We start from the raw sequence: 15358 nt of genomic DNA, 5'->3' as shown, positions 1-15358 counted from the left end.
AGGTTTGTCAGGCTGTGATTTGATCCCTCTTAGTTTTTGAGTTTGTTCTGTTTGTTCTCTTGTTGTGCGTGAGAAGTGCAAACTATCCCCTGCTGGCACGTGTTTTGGAGATCTCCTGAGCTGCTTCTGAAATCCTCGTGGCTGCAAGGCTGGCTGAGGGTTCAGACCTGCCATCAGGTTGTAGGTTAAGCAGCTTGGCTTAAGACACTCCGTGCCTTGAGCCTGAGACACTCGGTGTTGTGCTGTCTCTGCACCTCCTCCCTGACCCCGTCTCTCTCTCTCCTGCCCAGGTTGTTGCTGGAAGGCACGGACGTCAACGCCAGGCACCGGCTGGGCTGGACTGCTCTGATGGTGGCAGCTATCAACAGAAATTCCAGGTGCGTTTGTCCCAGCGCTCTCCATCACCCGGGGGTGAGCTGCTGAGCTCGATAAGCTGCCTCCCCGCTTGATAAAGCCACAGAGCTCCGCAGGGGTTCTGTAAATTTGGGGCGTTTTGGGGCACGTTGAGCAGCAGGACCCAAGGGGGCTTTTCGCTCCTCATCGCCCCGTGCGTGGCGTGGCAGGTGGAGCTCTGCAGCCTGAGAGGTGCTGAGCTGATGGTGCCATTCCACGGCAGCAGGCTGATTTTGGCACCTGATGATGCTCGGGGTGTTATCAGCAGGTCCTTTAACACCAGGGGCTCAAATAGCTCCTGTCAGAGCAGCCACGTCCCTCCTGGCTTGCGGGGCCTTTGCCGGGTCTTTCATGCTAGGCCTTTATGAAGCAAAAAGGCCCAACGCCGTGCCCTCCCTCCTGAGTTCCCATGATGATCGCTGTGGCTTCTTGTAACCTTTTAAAGGCACTCCTAAATATATTCAGTCTACAACTAAATTCAATTAGTTTTTTTTTTGTGTGTGTTTTTTTTTTTATTTAAAGAAAAAAAAAAAAAGAGAAAGAGAAATCCAATTTTCGAAAACGTGGGACAGACGGGAGAATGAGCTTTGATGTTACAACCTCTCGGGGACGCTTTACTTAGTCACAAGTTCATAAGCAAAAAAGCCTAATGACTTGGGAAAACACAGGATTAAAGCGGGGCACAAAGGCCGAATATCCGCTCTCGGGCGACGCGATTCGGATCCGTGTGCCGAGTTCGTGTGTGGTGCAAACTTTGATGTGTGCCATGACAAGCTGGAAGTCGTGACCTCCTCGGGGAGCTCCTTAAGACGGGCACAGAGGCGGGGGACGGGGACTGTTTGTTTAACTTTGATGTCCGAGCAGCAACGGGCCCCGTTGTTTGCCCGGCCGCGGAGGGCCGGGCTTCGGAGCCTCCCACCTCTGCCGCAGGACAATGGGCAGCAATGGAGTGTGACGGCTGTTGACCATTCCAAGTGACCGGTGGACCAGAACAGGGCTTCCCGAGTTGCAAAGGCTCAGAGGAGACGGGGAGAAAGGCCGTTCACGGTACAGTAATTGCCTAAAATCAGGTAGAAATGCTCATGGAAACGTCGAGGCAGGGCCGGGCGCGCGGCACCCAGGCGGGTCCCTCGCTGCAGGCACAGCACCGGCAGGGCGTCGTGCTGGGGACCTGGCAGGAAGGCAGCGCTGGCCGTGGTGCCTGAATTGTGTTTATTTTCCCCACGTTTTGGACAAACATTGACTTGAATTGAAAATTAGGAGTCCTGGAGTATCTGAAGCTTGGTAGGACGCGTCTCTGACAATATACCAGAAGAGTAATTAGGCACTTCATGGAGGCAAACATTGGTGCCAGCCCGCCAAGCTTCCTCCTGGTGTAACAGCTCTGTTGCTACCACTGGGGTGATGCCAGACGTATTTTTGGGAGCGGGGAGAGCCGGGCGTGGGGAGCTGCTGGCTTTGACTCAACGGTGTAGGTTTGCCCGCAGAATTGTACACACTTGGCTCTTCCCTTCCCAACGCAGCGCCTGCTGCTGCTCGGGATCTCTCGCAGTCCTTTTATACACTCTGGGGACTGGGCTGAATGCGGCTCACTGCACTCTGCAGGAGGATGCAGGATTTTTGGCTCTGCCCAGCCACAGCAGCTGCAGTACAGGTGGTGAGGATTTAGGTTCTCAGCTCCTCAGTCAGAAAGCCTCTGGGGGGTGAGCAGGGTTTGTGGCTCTCACGTCAGAGGAGAGGTCAGCGGTGGCTCGGAGGTGGCCCAGATGCAGCCGCTGAGCCAGGGTCTGCACCTTTAGCTTGGGAGAAGCACAAGGTCATTCAATTTTGCTTAAATGTGCTCTGCCAGCACTTAGTTTTTAATGTTTTCGCTACCTGAGCGAGTTACCCAGCGTGGCTTCAGGGGGCCGTGGCGCTGGGAGCTGAAATGAGTGTTTTCGTGTTAGAACCACTAAGAGAAAGGAAGCCTTCAGCCCCAAATTGCTGTCTCTCCCAAGTCGTTTTTCAAAGTGGAACTATGGCTTGGAGTCTCTGCTGTGCTGCTGGAGATTTCCGTGACCTGTCCTTTAGCTTTGTAATGTTTCCCAATTTTCGCAGCCCTCACTCTTCCAATTAGACAGCTCCAGTCCATATGTTTAATCTAATTTCAGAGGCGCTGCATTGATGATTCCTGTCAGCTGCCCTCAGCTACAAGATGAAATCCCAGGTGCCAGCAGGGATCTTTGGGGTCTGTCTTCTCTTTTTTTTTCAACGAAACACTGATCGTTCTCCTCCTCTTGAAAATTTCCTGTGTCCAAAACATCCCGAGGCACTGAGCAGCGATCCTGGTGTGTTCCCACTTGAGGTTTGTGTTTCTACTGATTGTTTTCAAGGGTGTGTAGCTGGGAAGGAGCAGAGTGCTGGCTCCTAGCCCCAGCACCAGGCACTTTGCTCTGCTGCCTGGGGCAGGGCAGGGGCTGTGCATGCTGCAGGGCGTGCTCTCAGCACTTCAAGGCCTCAGCAGTGCCTCAGCAGAGTGTGGCTCATCGTGCTTGGACTTGGGTCAGCCTCAGCAGCACTTTTTATAGAAAACATGGACATTTCTTCGAGAAGAACCAGTTGTGTGATCTGCAGGAGAGCTACCACGACGTCTGGGATCCACTTGGTCTCTGCTGGGTGGCTGGGGGGAGTTATTTCTCTTCTCCTGGCCTTTAAATGCTGTGCGTGTCTTTGTGTGCCACTGGGGCTCTCTCTTGCACTGCAGATTCCCAGGGCCACAGCGCGCGGTGCCAGTCAGAGTTCAAGCCCCCAGCCGTTGCTGAGATGCCAATTACAGAAATGAAGGGAGGCTGCTAATTGCTGCAGCGTGGCGCCTGAGTTTGCTGTTGGGTGATGTAAATTTAGCTGAGATAATCTAGATGATGTAAAACAACGTAGATGATATAAAAGCATTGTAGAATGAGTTCTGTTCCTTTTTTTGTTCTCCTAATAAGCGCGTTTCCTTCTTCCAGACCTTTCCTGAGGCAGGGATAGATCAACTTCGTGGTTGCTTTTTATAAGTGAGCGGGGGTCCCGCTCCAAACCCCTCTGCTCTGTGGTGAGACAGCTTGTAACCGGCTTGAGATAGAGACAGATCGGCTGTCAGCACGTTTACACAGGCAAAGGAGGGTTTCTGCTCGAATTCCTGTTGCTGGGGGAGCTTTAGCACAGCTAAGGACGCGCTGATGCTGGTTTTAGTCCAAACATGAGGACGGGTGAGTGTCACCTCACGCATTCTGCAGGGTCTGACAGCCCTGAGTCCCTGCTAGGGCCTGAGGAGTAACCCAGGTGGGTGGCTGTGCACACACACACACACACACCCCTTACTTTTCGTGTACATTTTCCTTTTGGAGTGGCTCCTGGCCTGTTTCCTCTTCAGTATCTGTGCGAGCCCGTTCTTCTGAACCTCAAGCCCTGTTTTAAAATGGTTTCTTAATTCTCCTGGAAAGACGTCCGTGTTAAAAGGGAGGATTTATGGCCGATGTGAAAAACACTGCTAGGGGCCTTCTTCCCTTGGCCGTACCTGCTAGCTTTGCACATCTACCATATTTATAGTAATTAAGCTTTAATTAAACGCTTGCTGCGAGCTTTGTGGGTTTTGTGCCTTCGTTAAAATCAGCTCTCATGAATAAAACCAAACGAAGCAGCGAGCACCTCAGCAGGCCAGTGGCCCAGGCCCTGCACGGCGAGGTGACGGGTTTCTCTGAGCAGTGCCCACGTTTTTACAGCACGGAGAGAGAACAGAAAATGACTTTTGCTGCAGCTGGCTCTGTCCCAGCAAGGTCTCTGCCCCAGGGGGTGTTTTTTGGGACCAGCTGCAGCTCTGGGTGGGAGTGAGGCAGAGCTGCCTGCGTTGGGGGAGGCTGGGTGTGTTTCCTCAGGGTAAGCACACCAGTCCTCATCTTTCCAGCTTCCCCTTTTCCTCTTTGCTAATATCACTGCAGGGCTTCTGTCCATCTTCCTGCGCCCTTTCTCACATCCCCGTCTTGTTTTACACTGAAAGGAGCCCTTCAGCCTTGCACTAAGTGCCTCCAGCAGCTGTGCAGAGATCTTATCAAGATGCCCCCAGTGAGTGCAGGGAAAGCAGGAGGAGGGACAGGAACAGAACCCAGCTCCACCTAAAGAGCGTTTCTTTAGTTAAACAGATGCTTTCTGTTGGAAGCTCGTCCCCAGCTCCCTTTCCCATGGGTGTTGTTCAGTCCAGACCCCTTTGTGCTCTCTGAAAGCAGCAAGGGCCAGCCTCAGAGCTCTGTGCTGCTGAATCATTCCTTCCTCGTGCTTTGCAGTGCGTCTTGCTTCTTCATCCAGTTCAGTGTGAGCTCCTGCCTTCGCCTCCCAGCTGTACATCTTCCTGTTTCATCAGGGGCTTTACCCTCTGGTTCCTCCCGTAGCTGTTCCAACATCCTCTCCTTTTCTCTATTTCCCTTCTACAGCTTTGGCACACCCTGTTCTCCTTATGATTCCATCTTCAGGTCTGGATCTTTTTCCTTCTCAACACCTTCCTGCCAAAGACAAGTGACTCCTCTGGGCCTCAGCAATCCTTTTCCTTCCCCATCTTTCTCTGTAGACAACAGAGCTGTGGGGCAGAGGCTCTCACAAGGAACCAGACCCAGCAGTGCCTGGCCCCTTCCCTCCTCCACCTCTCCGCCCAGAGAGGAGCTGGGGAGAGGCTCCCCCTCTGCACTGCTGTGGCTGCTGAAGGCTGGGACGTGTGCCTCTTCCACACGTACCTGGGCTGCGTAGAAGGTGCTGTGCAGATGTTTTATTTTGGTAATAACAGCACGTCGTGCATGGCAATATTCTGGTGGGTACATTCCAAGGCTTGCAGCGAGGGCTGACCGATCGGAGCTGCTCCCTGTCTATAGGCACTGACGTGATGAACTGCTGCAGCCTTGTCACCTATATTAGCTACATACATCTGTTCTCTGGGATTTTTTTCACTCCTTTCACTTCAGGCAACTGTTTCAGAGCTGTCTGCGGCAGAGCTGGCAGGATACCTGGATGCCTTCGGAAGCGCACGTGGCCTTAGCGCTGGCTGTCAAGGAGCTGAGGAGTGACACGAGGTTTTCTGCTGAGGATGCTGCATTTTGGGGGCTTGCTCCTGTAAACCGAGGCATTGTGGTGGAGCGATGGGGTCTTCTTTGTGTCCGGGCAGGACCTGGGGCTCCCGCCAGAGCTCGGGGCAGCCGGATATCAAAACACATCAAGGTTTTTGCATTGTGCTGCTAACTCACGGTCATGGGGATCACCGGGCTTCGTGCTTCACCAACCCCAGCTGCCGGCGGCTTGGTCCGGGCGCTGCGCCTCTCCTGACGCAGCCCCAGCCACGTCCAGCCACCTCGTCATTGATTTCTCCCCCCCCCTCCCTGCATTGTATGGATGTATTTATTTATTTAACAATATGTTGGGCCGGCCATTAAAAGCAGAAAGCACTTTCTCCGATCGATCGAGCTGCCCGGCGAACTTCAGCTCAGCGCTGCCCTCTGAGTCATCAGCAGGGTCAGCGCGGATTTGTATTCACGCTGATGAATAGGCCCTGCCTCTAATCGAATCAAAACTTGATCAGCAAATTAAAACTCGGCTCGTTGAGGCTGTTGAGCACAGGTGAGTTATGGAGGGGCCTCGGCCAGCTCCAGGCTGTGTCCCTCTCCGGGTATCTGGTGAGGAGAGTTTTCTGCCCCGATGCCTGTGCCAAGAGAAATGAAACAGGAGGAATATTGACCAGGGACTCCTCCGGTGAGCAGCCACCCCTTTATTAATACCCCGTAACAGCTACAGAGGAGAGAGCTGCCTTGATGCCTTCCATAACGTTTTGACCAGAGCCTCACAGAGCTTCAGAGAGCTTCCATAATTAATCCCCGGAGCTGCCTTTTGACCTGGGAAGCAGCTACACCTCTTCCCCCTGGAAAACTGGGATTTTTTAACCAGATTTAACTGGGATTTTTAACCAGAGACTAGATTGCTGGACCGTGCTTTGTTAGTGCCGTCTGATTTCTGTAAGTCCTTTGCTTATTCCAATCCACACGCTTCGCGCCGATGAGTGCGGTCACTCTGCATTTTGATTCTGCTGTTACCTTTCCTAAAGGCTAATTTGCTTGAATGTCCCATTACCTGCAAATTGGATGGGTACGATCAATAGTTGTGATTCCAGGAACGGCTGGCTGCTGCAGAAGTGCCCGGAGGGGACGACACGTCCCAAAAGCAGGAGGTTAGATTGAAAGATGGTTGGACAGGGAGGCTGGACGTACAGCGCGGTGTTATCGGGCCAGCGAGTCCCTTTCCCTTCCTGTTTACAGGATCCCAGAGCCTGAAAAAAAAAGAGCTGCCATCAGGGGCCGGGGTTTTGGAACACCAAATTTTGCCAGTAAGAGATCCTATCAGTGCTTATTAAACTCGAGCCTCCCAGCAGTCTTAAGAGCTAAGGAAATGTTCCTTATCTCCGCTTTATAGATGGGGGGGAAAATGGTGAAAAGGGTCATTAACGGAGAGAGCCGGGCAGTGCAGACACCGTAACCTCCTGCCTGCACATTCAGGCTGCCTGGCAGCTGGCACACATCTAAACTTCTCCTGAAAGGTTGTTGTCCAGGGGGCAATGCTGAAGGTGTGCGCTACGAATGGAGAGGAAAGGGCTTCCTGAGAGTCACCAGGAGCACATGGAGGTGATAGCTGATGAAGTGCCTGGGAAGAACATTCATCTCGAGGTAGGCACTAAGAACAGGACGGGAAGACAGATGAAGCTACCGAGGAAATTACAAGGCATTGTGTGTTTTCCTGTGACTCATTTGGTACCCGTATCTCACCCCTGGGCTGCGGGGTTGTGGATTAAAGCCCTGCACTGGGACTTGGGATTCGTTTCTCTTAAAATGAAGAAGAGGCAGCGACCTTAAAACACATCATAGCCTGTCAGCTAAAATGGCAGTGGAGGGATCTCTTTGGTGGTGACAGCCGTGAGGCCTGGGTCCGAGGAGGGAGGTGTGTCCGTATCAGAACCTGTGCTGCGAAGGACCTGAAGGATCAGAACAGCTCTGGCACACCAGCACGGTGTGTTGGGTGGAACCTCTGCTCCCGTTGCACCTAAGGCCACTCATTATTTAGTTGTCCATCCCTAGGTCCTCACCAAAGAAACCACGGGGGAACAGGGCAGTGCCTGCCCCACGGTTTTCCATCCTGCACCTCCTGCTTCCCACAGGGATTTCATCTTCAAGATCTCCAATGCGCTTCTCTCGCAGCACTTACTGGAGTTGCAGGATGTCTCCAGAGCAATCCAGCACTGGGTCTTCCAGCAGGACTGTGCAGAGATCAGTGAGCTCCTCCAGGTAGAAGCCCTGTCTGTGGCACCGTCATTTCTCCTGCTTTGGAGCTGTGGACAACTGGCACACCCCGTGCCCAGCATCACCAGCCTGGCATCGAAAACAGGGTCAAGGATCTCTGAGGACCTACAGAGTGAGCAGGGGTGGAAGAGCCTGGGCAGCTGTGTGTGCTGAAAAGCCCTTGCGAGAGGTGCTGAAGGACTTGTAGGATAAGTTTTGTTCCCCGTGCCTTCCTGATGCTCCTAAGGTGGTCCTGAAGGACCTACAGCCTTATTGTGTGTGTGTGGAGAGCCAGCTCTCCTATATAACGTGTCCTCGCTGGGGTGGCCTTTGGGAGCAGAGCAGCAGAGTCATGGCTTTTGTGAACGTGGGGTGGGAGATGTGTTGTTGAAATTGTTCTGAGAGGACTGAGGATGAGACAAAAAGGTTCTGTCTAGCTGGGATTATGCTGAAGAGAGTAGATAGTGGCACACAGTGATGCTTGCACCAAGAGCAAAACTGCTGAATGAATGGGAAGAGAAGTCAGTCTGTGGAGAGATCCAGCTGGCAGAGGACAAGCACATCTCTTACACAAGGACACAGAGGACAAGCACACCTCACACACAAGGACACAGAAGACAAGCACACCTCACACACAAGGAAATCTCACACCCAAGGCTTCCTGTCCTCTGCTGCTGATACCCAAAAGTAGGGGAGATGACCTCCTCTCAGTGCCAGCAGGTACCTGCCGGTTGGGTGTCTCTCCAGGCTCTCACCAGGGGTGCCCAGGGCCAGGAGCAGAGGCCCCGGGCCCAGCCTGGAGCCCGGGAGGTGCCCTCTGGGCCCCAGGCAGCACTGCTGTGCCGGGCGGGTGCCCAGAGAGGGGCTGGGGGCTCCTCCGCGGGGGCTCCAGCAGCCGCCGGGGCCTGGGGCTGGGCGAGCGGCTCCGCGGGGCCCTGCTGGGCTGTGATGAGCAATCACCATTTGAAGATCAAGATGTAGTGCATCTCAGCCAAAATATTTTAGACGTAAGGACGTTGCTGATGTGTGAATGTAAAGGAACTCGGGGTGATCCCAGAGGTGCGTGCCAGGAGGGGCTCCTGGCTTCCAGCGTGCTGCTTTATTCCCCAGAAGTAACATTGCGCACGGTGAGGAGCGTCGCAGTGCCTCTGTTCAAAGAAGAGAATAACCACCTCGTATTCCACTAATGCATTTATGGGGTAGATGGGAGAGAAGCTTAAGTTATATGGTAAATGTGAGCTGACAAGAGGCAGCCTGCAGATCCCTGTCAGTCAGGCTGCGCTGCGCGGGGCACAGAGCCGCTGTCAGCCCCTGAGCCACGGCACCGCTGATGGATGCTCGCTAACGCCGCGCTGTCTAGTTGTCATGGCAAGCTTGAACCCTGGAAAAAAATAAAAAAATAAAAATTAACTGGCTTCGAGCTGCTTTCGGAGGTGGTGGGAGATCTGATTTTTGCCTGATGATTTTGGGTTCAGAAGCAGCTCTACACCTAAACGTCTTTTAAAGACCTCCAGGGATGGGGACTGAACCCTGGGCAGCCCATCCCAATGCCTCACAACCCTTTTGGTGAAGAAGTTCTTCCTAATATCCACCCTAAAGCGTCGTGCTGATCTGTCGTAGCGTGTTGGTAACCTTCCAGGTCTGGGGACCCAAAGCCTCAGCTCCAGCATGGGGCAGTGGAGTAGGGGATGTGCTGCCTGTGTTGCCGTGCTGCCCTAGGAGGATCTGCCTCTCCACCAGGCACTGCAGGGTGCAGTAACTGGGAGTTCTCTACCAATTCAGAGATGAAATCTCTTTCAGAAGTCCTGGCTGTGTTGCAGATGATCAGGCTGTCTTCAGCAGTGATCTCGTACAAATTGTCTGGTGCTCAAAGACAGGTTTGACTGAACCTCATGCAGGAGTTGAATGCTTTTCTTCCAGAACCCTTTATAAGTAATGCAGTTGAGATCTGGTTTTGAGTTCTGAGTTTGGTGCTTCCTCTTGGGAGGGCAGAAGAAAGCAAGGACTGGCTGTGTGTGACATCCAGCGTGGGTGCAAGGGCTGCCTGCTTAAGGGTGGCTTCCATCAGCTCCCCAGGGGTAGAGGGACCACTAAAATGAGAGCTATAAACTGTAGAGCAGAGACCTTGAGCATGACTAGGAGCCTTCCAGACCCTCACCTTGTCATGCTTCATACCGAAATGCTATATGCTTGTATTGTAGGATGGCACCTTTAGTAATGAAGACTTTACTGTCATGATTGCCTCCAAAAGCAAAAAAAGTAAAAGCAAAATTGCCTCCAAAAGGAAAAGCACAAGCTAGTTTTACTTCCCGTGCCTTGAAGAGTGCTGTAAGAATCCACTTGGTAGCCAAGCTCTGGCTCTGATTGCTGTGGCTGTGAGCAGTTTCCACCACTGACCCAGACTAAAAAACAGACTAAAAAAGTTGCAGGGCTGCATTTCTCACTGCACGTGGCCCTACAAGTGCCTCCCACATCTCGTTGTTTTCAGAAGATGCTGGTGTTGTTTTATTTGTTGAAATATTCCATAATAGACGTTGGTTTAACTTCCCCCCGCTAGCTGGGAATGTTTGAGGATGGCTTTCTGAGCCCTTTCTCAGGGCCTGATGGATTCTGGTCACCCATTCTGATCACTCACTGTGCCTCTGCCTTCCTTTTCCTGTGATTTGTACCAGCTTGGTGAAGATCCTGCTTGCAGCTAACGCAGACCCAAACCTCGGAGATGAATTCAGCAGCGTGTACGAGACTGCCAAGGAAAAAGGCCTCCATTCGTTAGAAGGTAATACTGTTCCTGTTCAGCTACCTGTGTTTGCCTTTGAGGTCCCAAAATTTCAGTTTCTGTCTTTGAAATGGAAATTGGACCTCTTTTTTTTTCCCCAGCTTCTATTTAAATGCAGAGTTACTGGTGTTGTGTGTGGGTGTATGTCTGCAGGTGAGAGAAAACAGTACGTAGCTGCTCACGAGAAGCAATTCCTCAGTATCCTAGGGATAACTTTTTTATGTACAGCCAGAACACGGTACGAGGCTGTAGGTAGGAGCACCATCCTACTGCCCGGGGAAGGGCAGCGTATTCCACCAGCAGGCTTAGGCTTCTGTCTTACAAACAGCCATAAAATGAAGGAAGACTTGTCCAACTGACAGAAAGCTGAATGATGCTGACCTGCTTGCAAGTACTCTGGCTGGTTTTTGGCCAGGTGTTACTGCTGCCTTTCCTCCCTTGCCTCTAGACTCATCCCTTTAGTCTTCAGCCTAAACCAAGGACTTTTTCCCTGCTCTTATTTGATCTCGTTACGATTTTTCCTGGCCCACGTCCCAAGTTCCAGTCTCACCCTGACGTTATGCCCATTGCTGGGGAGCTGAGGCAGGCTGGACCCCGCTAACATGCCACCAGCTGCTACCCTCCTGGTTCTGGAGGCATTTTCCCCACCCAAAAGCTGAGCTGACCCACCGTGAGCCCTGGGTCAGCAGCCATGGCACGTGAATCCTCACGTGCAGCATCTCCAGGTCTCTTCTGGCCACCTTGCCAGAGCTCAGCCCACGCTGGGACTCCTCAGGGCCTGGAGTCTCCAGCCTGACTGCATTGTGTGCTTCACCTTCTGCCTCGAAGGGAAACCTTCCCCTGATCACTGCCAGGAGGAAATTTGGGGAAGCCACCCCCTCGGTTCTCCAGGGCGTGTGTTTGCCCCGTGTAGTTTGCAGAGCCAAAATCGCACGGTGACAGCGTCCATCCATCCCTCTGAGCTTTTTGCCTCGCTGCTAAGAGCTGAAAGCTCTCAGAAAAGTCTAATGAAGGCGTAATATTTGAATATTGGAACCCTTCATAAAACCCGGGTTGAGTTAAGAAGATGAATCAGCGAGGGGACAGCTTTGACAGGGCGTTATTTTATTTTTAAAAGCTCTCCGCTCTCATCCCTCACCGTAACCCACCCGTGCAATAGACCTGCTCCTTGATGGAAGTGAGGACACACATCTATCAGATTGCTGTAGCAGTGAATGCAAAATGTATGAAACAACATTAAAAAATGAACAATGGAATGCCAATACATAATGCATGTACACAGACTTTATTTAAGACAAAGTGTATCAGCCAATAAAGTTAATTGTTTTTGTCTGCATTCATCCCTCTCTAATGTTATATATTTTTGGGGTGAGGAAGAGATAAGGCCACTCAGTAAGAAGTTGCATTAATTCTTTGCTTGACATGTTTTATTAAAAAGAATAAATTCTGTTGCATTTTAAAAAAGAGAGGGAGAGAGAGAAACTGCCTTTGTTTTTTTATATTTTTTTTTTTTACCCATTTACATATTTCGTGTATAAATATTTTTTCATAAAAACATCCAAATCGAGAGGGTACGCTCCGCAAACACTGCACAAAATATATTACAGACATTTATATGGATGGCAGGAAGGGAGACAGAGGGCTGAAAATTTCCAGGCACCCAGTGATTGATGGTCGACGAGGCTTCCCCTGACGCTTTATTGAGTTTCCGATGATTATCTCTCTCTGAGACATTTTTTACAGATGACGGCCGAGCTGTCACAACGGACCATGGGGGAAAAAAACCAACAATAATAACACTTTAATCTCTTTACTGCACTGCTCCCTAGTATCTCAGATTCATCTTCCCTGACGCACGCAGTTCATTATCCTGCTCCTCCCTGGGTAGGAAATGACGACAAATAAATAAATATACATACTCGCCCGGTCCGCTCGGAGAAAAGACCCAGGAAAGGAAAGGAGCCAGGGCATTAATTGATCTTCCTGGAGGTACTGCGGTTCATTAGCGGGGATGCTGGGCTAGAGCAGCAGCAGGCATTCATTGCGGTGCTTTCTGTACCAAATCTTCTGGCAGCCTGTCAGGAGTTCTTCGCAGGGAGCGTGGAGGCTGCAGGACATCCACGGGCTGTGTCAGTTTGCCTTGCTGGTGCAGAGCAGTAGTGCCCAGAGCACCCAAACTCCCTGAACGTGGGCTTCCTCGGGTTTAGTTGTCAAAGCCCACAGCCCTGAGCTGCTCGTGGGAGATGGATCTTCACTCCTGAGACATGGGGATGGCGTTTGCCGTGGGCTCTTGACTGTACCAAGGAATACTCGAGCTCTTTGGAGGCTTGGCCTCTCCATCCTGGCCAGGCTCGAGATGAGGCTTCTCTCTGCTGTGTTGAACGCTCTCGGGAGTGACGTGAAGGTGCCTCTGTGCCTGGAAGTCCCCTTGTGCTAATCAGCAGGCTGGTGTTGGCATTTCCTTCAGTCCCCAAAACGAGATGCAGATGCGTGCTCTGCACCCAGGGACGGGCTGGACCCACACGTAGCCAGAAGTGATGCGCTTCAGGGTCACTTTGCAGGGGCCCTCTGCCTGCCTGGTGACAGCTCAGCCGCTCTGCTGGCCTCTGCCACTGTACCTCGGCTTGATTGAACATATTTCCCCAGTCCTCCAACTTCCCAGCCCGAATTCTGCTTTGCTGTTGCCCTGCTGTGGAGGAATTAGCGTGTCGCTGTGCCTGTCTCACCCCCCAGCCCTCACCCTGCCCTTGGAGAGCCTCGTCCCTGTTCTCTCAGCCTGCCAGCACAACTGGTTGGTCTCTCCCTGTTGCAGGGTGTCCTTGTGCACTGGCATTCGGTACAACAGGGCTCAAAGGGAGGAAAAACACGTAATTAATCAGCTTCTGTTCCAAGAGACGTCGCAGTTCCTAGGTCTGACTTCACAAAACCTGCCAGGGCTCGGTGTAATTGCATTTGCGCAGGGGATTCCAGGCTTTCTAATGAGTTGTAAAATGTATTGTTATGAATCATTCCCAGCCCGGCAGGGCCTGGGAACACACCTCAGGCAGCCCACTGCACCGGGGGCTGAACGAACAGAATAAAAACTCCAGGTCCCAACGAGCTGGCAGCTTCGGTACCTGGCCAAAGACAGCAAGCCAGCGGGCAGGAGCAAGGATTAAGCTCTGGCACTTTAACCCGTCTCACTTGTCAGTGAGCAAAAGAAGCATTTTTAGAAGGGTTCCTGTTTTCAGATGCCTGCTTCTTGGCATTTCTGAGAAGCGTGGAGTGCAGCAGGCAGCTCCTGGTGGAGGTGAGCGTGTGAGCTGTGTGACAAGGGGAGCCCAGCGGGACTTGGAGGGCACCCCCGGGGCGCTGCCAGCTGGCTGCTCCCTCCAGGACCTGTAGCTCTGTCGTCTCTCGGCCTCTCTGGCTCTCTTCTCTTGGTTTTGGTGGGTTTTGGGGTTGGGTGCTCCTGGAATTGAAGAGCTGCGGGCTGCAGGGGGAGGAGGGTGGTGCAGGGGAAGCACCGAGCGGTTCCTTCTCCGGCCCTTCTCACAGGAGAAGGGAAATACAAGGCAGAAGGCTCTGCGTGCTGCTTTGAGCTGAGTCCTGACTTCACCTGAAGCCACAGAAGGTGCAGAGGGGCCGGGGTTGGGGTTTTCTCTCTGGGCTTTCTCCAACCACCTCCTCCCCAGCGTGAGGGGAGTGGGAAGGCAGCGACCAGGCCGTGTAGATCCCCGGGTTGTCCTCCTCGGGGCTGCTGCTCCGTGCGGTGGGTAACAGCCACCAGAAACCCCCACGGGGTCCCGATTGTCTCCTGGAAAAAGCCTTTGGGCCTTTACCAGCTCCTTGGCGGGCGATCCACGCGTGTTTTCAAGCAGTCCTTCACTTTGCCTCTCTCCTCCTTCTTCCCCTGCAGTCCTTGTGACCCGGGAGGACGAATTCAACAACCGCCTGAACGTCAGAGCCAGCTTCAGGGGCTGCACGGCCCTGCACTACGCCGTGCTCGCCGACGACTACCTGACGGTCAAGCTGCTGCTGGATGGAGGTGAGCTGCAGGGTGCCAGGCCTAGACACGATGCACACTCCTCCGTGTTCAGGGCTAGATATGATTCACTGTTTGCTTTAATCTCATTATCTTTTAGTCTCTGTGTTCTTAGTCATCTCCAGCTTTTTTTTTTCTCGTGGGTGTCCTCGTCTTAATCACCAAGTCTTCCTTTTCTTCCAATGGAAGTGCACCCACTGCTCTCTCTGCTTGGTATTTGGAACATTTCCCCTTTTGCAATGTGCTCTCTACCCATCTCTCACCCCCTCTGTACCTGTCCTGTGCCTGTGCCCTGTTTTACTGGGATTTCTGCTCTGTGGGCAGCAGGGCTCTGGATGGGGACCAGCACCCACATCGAGTGGCACAGGGACTGGTGGTTTGGAATCTGCAGAAATTAACCCGAGCAGTTGTTGGTCCTCCCTGTTAGAGCACAGAGTCCTTCTCATGAATCCTGCCTTACTGCTCTCTCTTACGTACTCATGACTCTAGATACAGATCCAAAGAGAGGGAAATTCTTGGGTTATAGGGTAGTTCAGGCTGGAAGCAACCACGGCAGGTCAAAGCCCCAGTTCAGAGCTGTGAAGCCACACCAGCTGGGTGCTGGGGACCTCCATGGACGTGGCACAGCCTCGCTGGGCAGTGCTGGGCTGGCCTCGTGGGGAAAAAGCTCATCAGCAAAAGTAGAGGAAAAGAAGAAGATGCTTTTAGCTAACAGAGATGTGCTGCCATGACAACAGTTTTTTATATTTACCCTCCTGCTGATCTTTACCAGGATGACATTTGCTTCTTTGTTCCTCTGCCATCCAGACCCAGAGCGTGCTGAATGCGTACCTGGGT

General features: G+C 52.5%; 1 protein-coding gene across 2 annotated transcripts in view; it reads left to right on the top strand.

Moving 5' to 3' along the window:
• The window catches only part of CLPB (ClpB family mitochondrial disaggregase), a 65974-nt gene that overhangs the window by 10640 nt on the left and 39976 nt on the right, over positions 1-15358 (top strand). The window contains exons 3-5 of one of the 2 annotated variants that reach the window (XM_082756273.1): positions 291-377; positions 10394-10497; positions 14396-14524. In XM_082756273.1, coding sequence (XP_082612399.1) covers positions 291-377; positions 10394-10497; positions 14396-14524 — 320 coding nt within the window. The remainder of the gene's footprint in view (positions 1-290; positions 378-10393; positions 10498-14395; positions 14525-15358) is intronic. The other variant, XM_082756274.1, reaches the window with a different exon arrangement.

Source organism: Aythya marila, assembly GCF_965140915.1.
Source record: "Aythya marila genome assembly, chromosome: 1".
Classification (NCBI taxonomy): Eukaryota; Metazoa; Chordata; class Aves; order Anseriformes; family Anatidae; genus Aythya; species Aythya marila.
The sequence above is the reverse complement of the archived record's forward strand: the minus strand, read 5'-3'. Positions and strand labels throughout refer to the sequence as shown.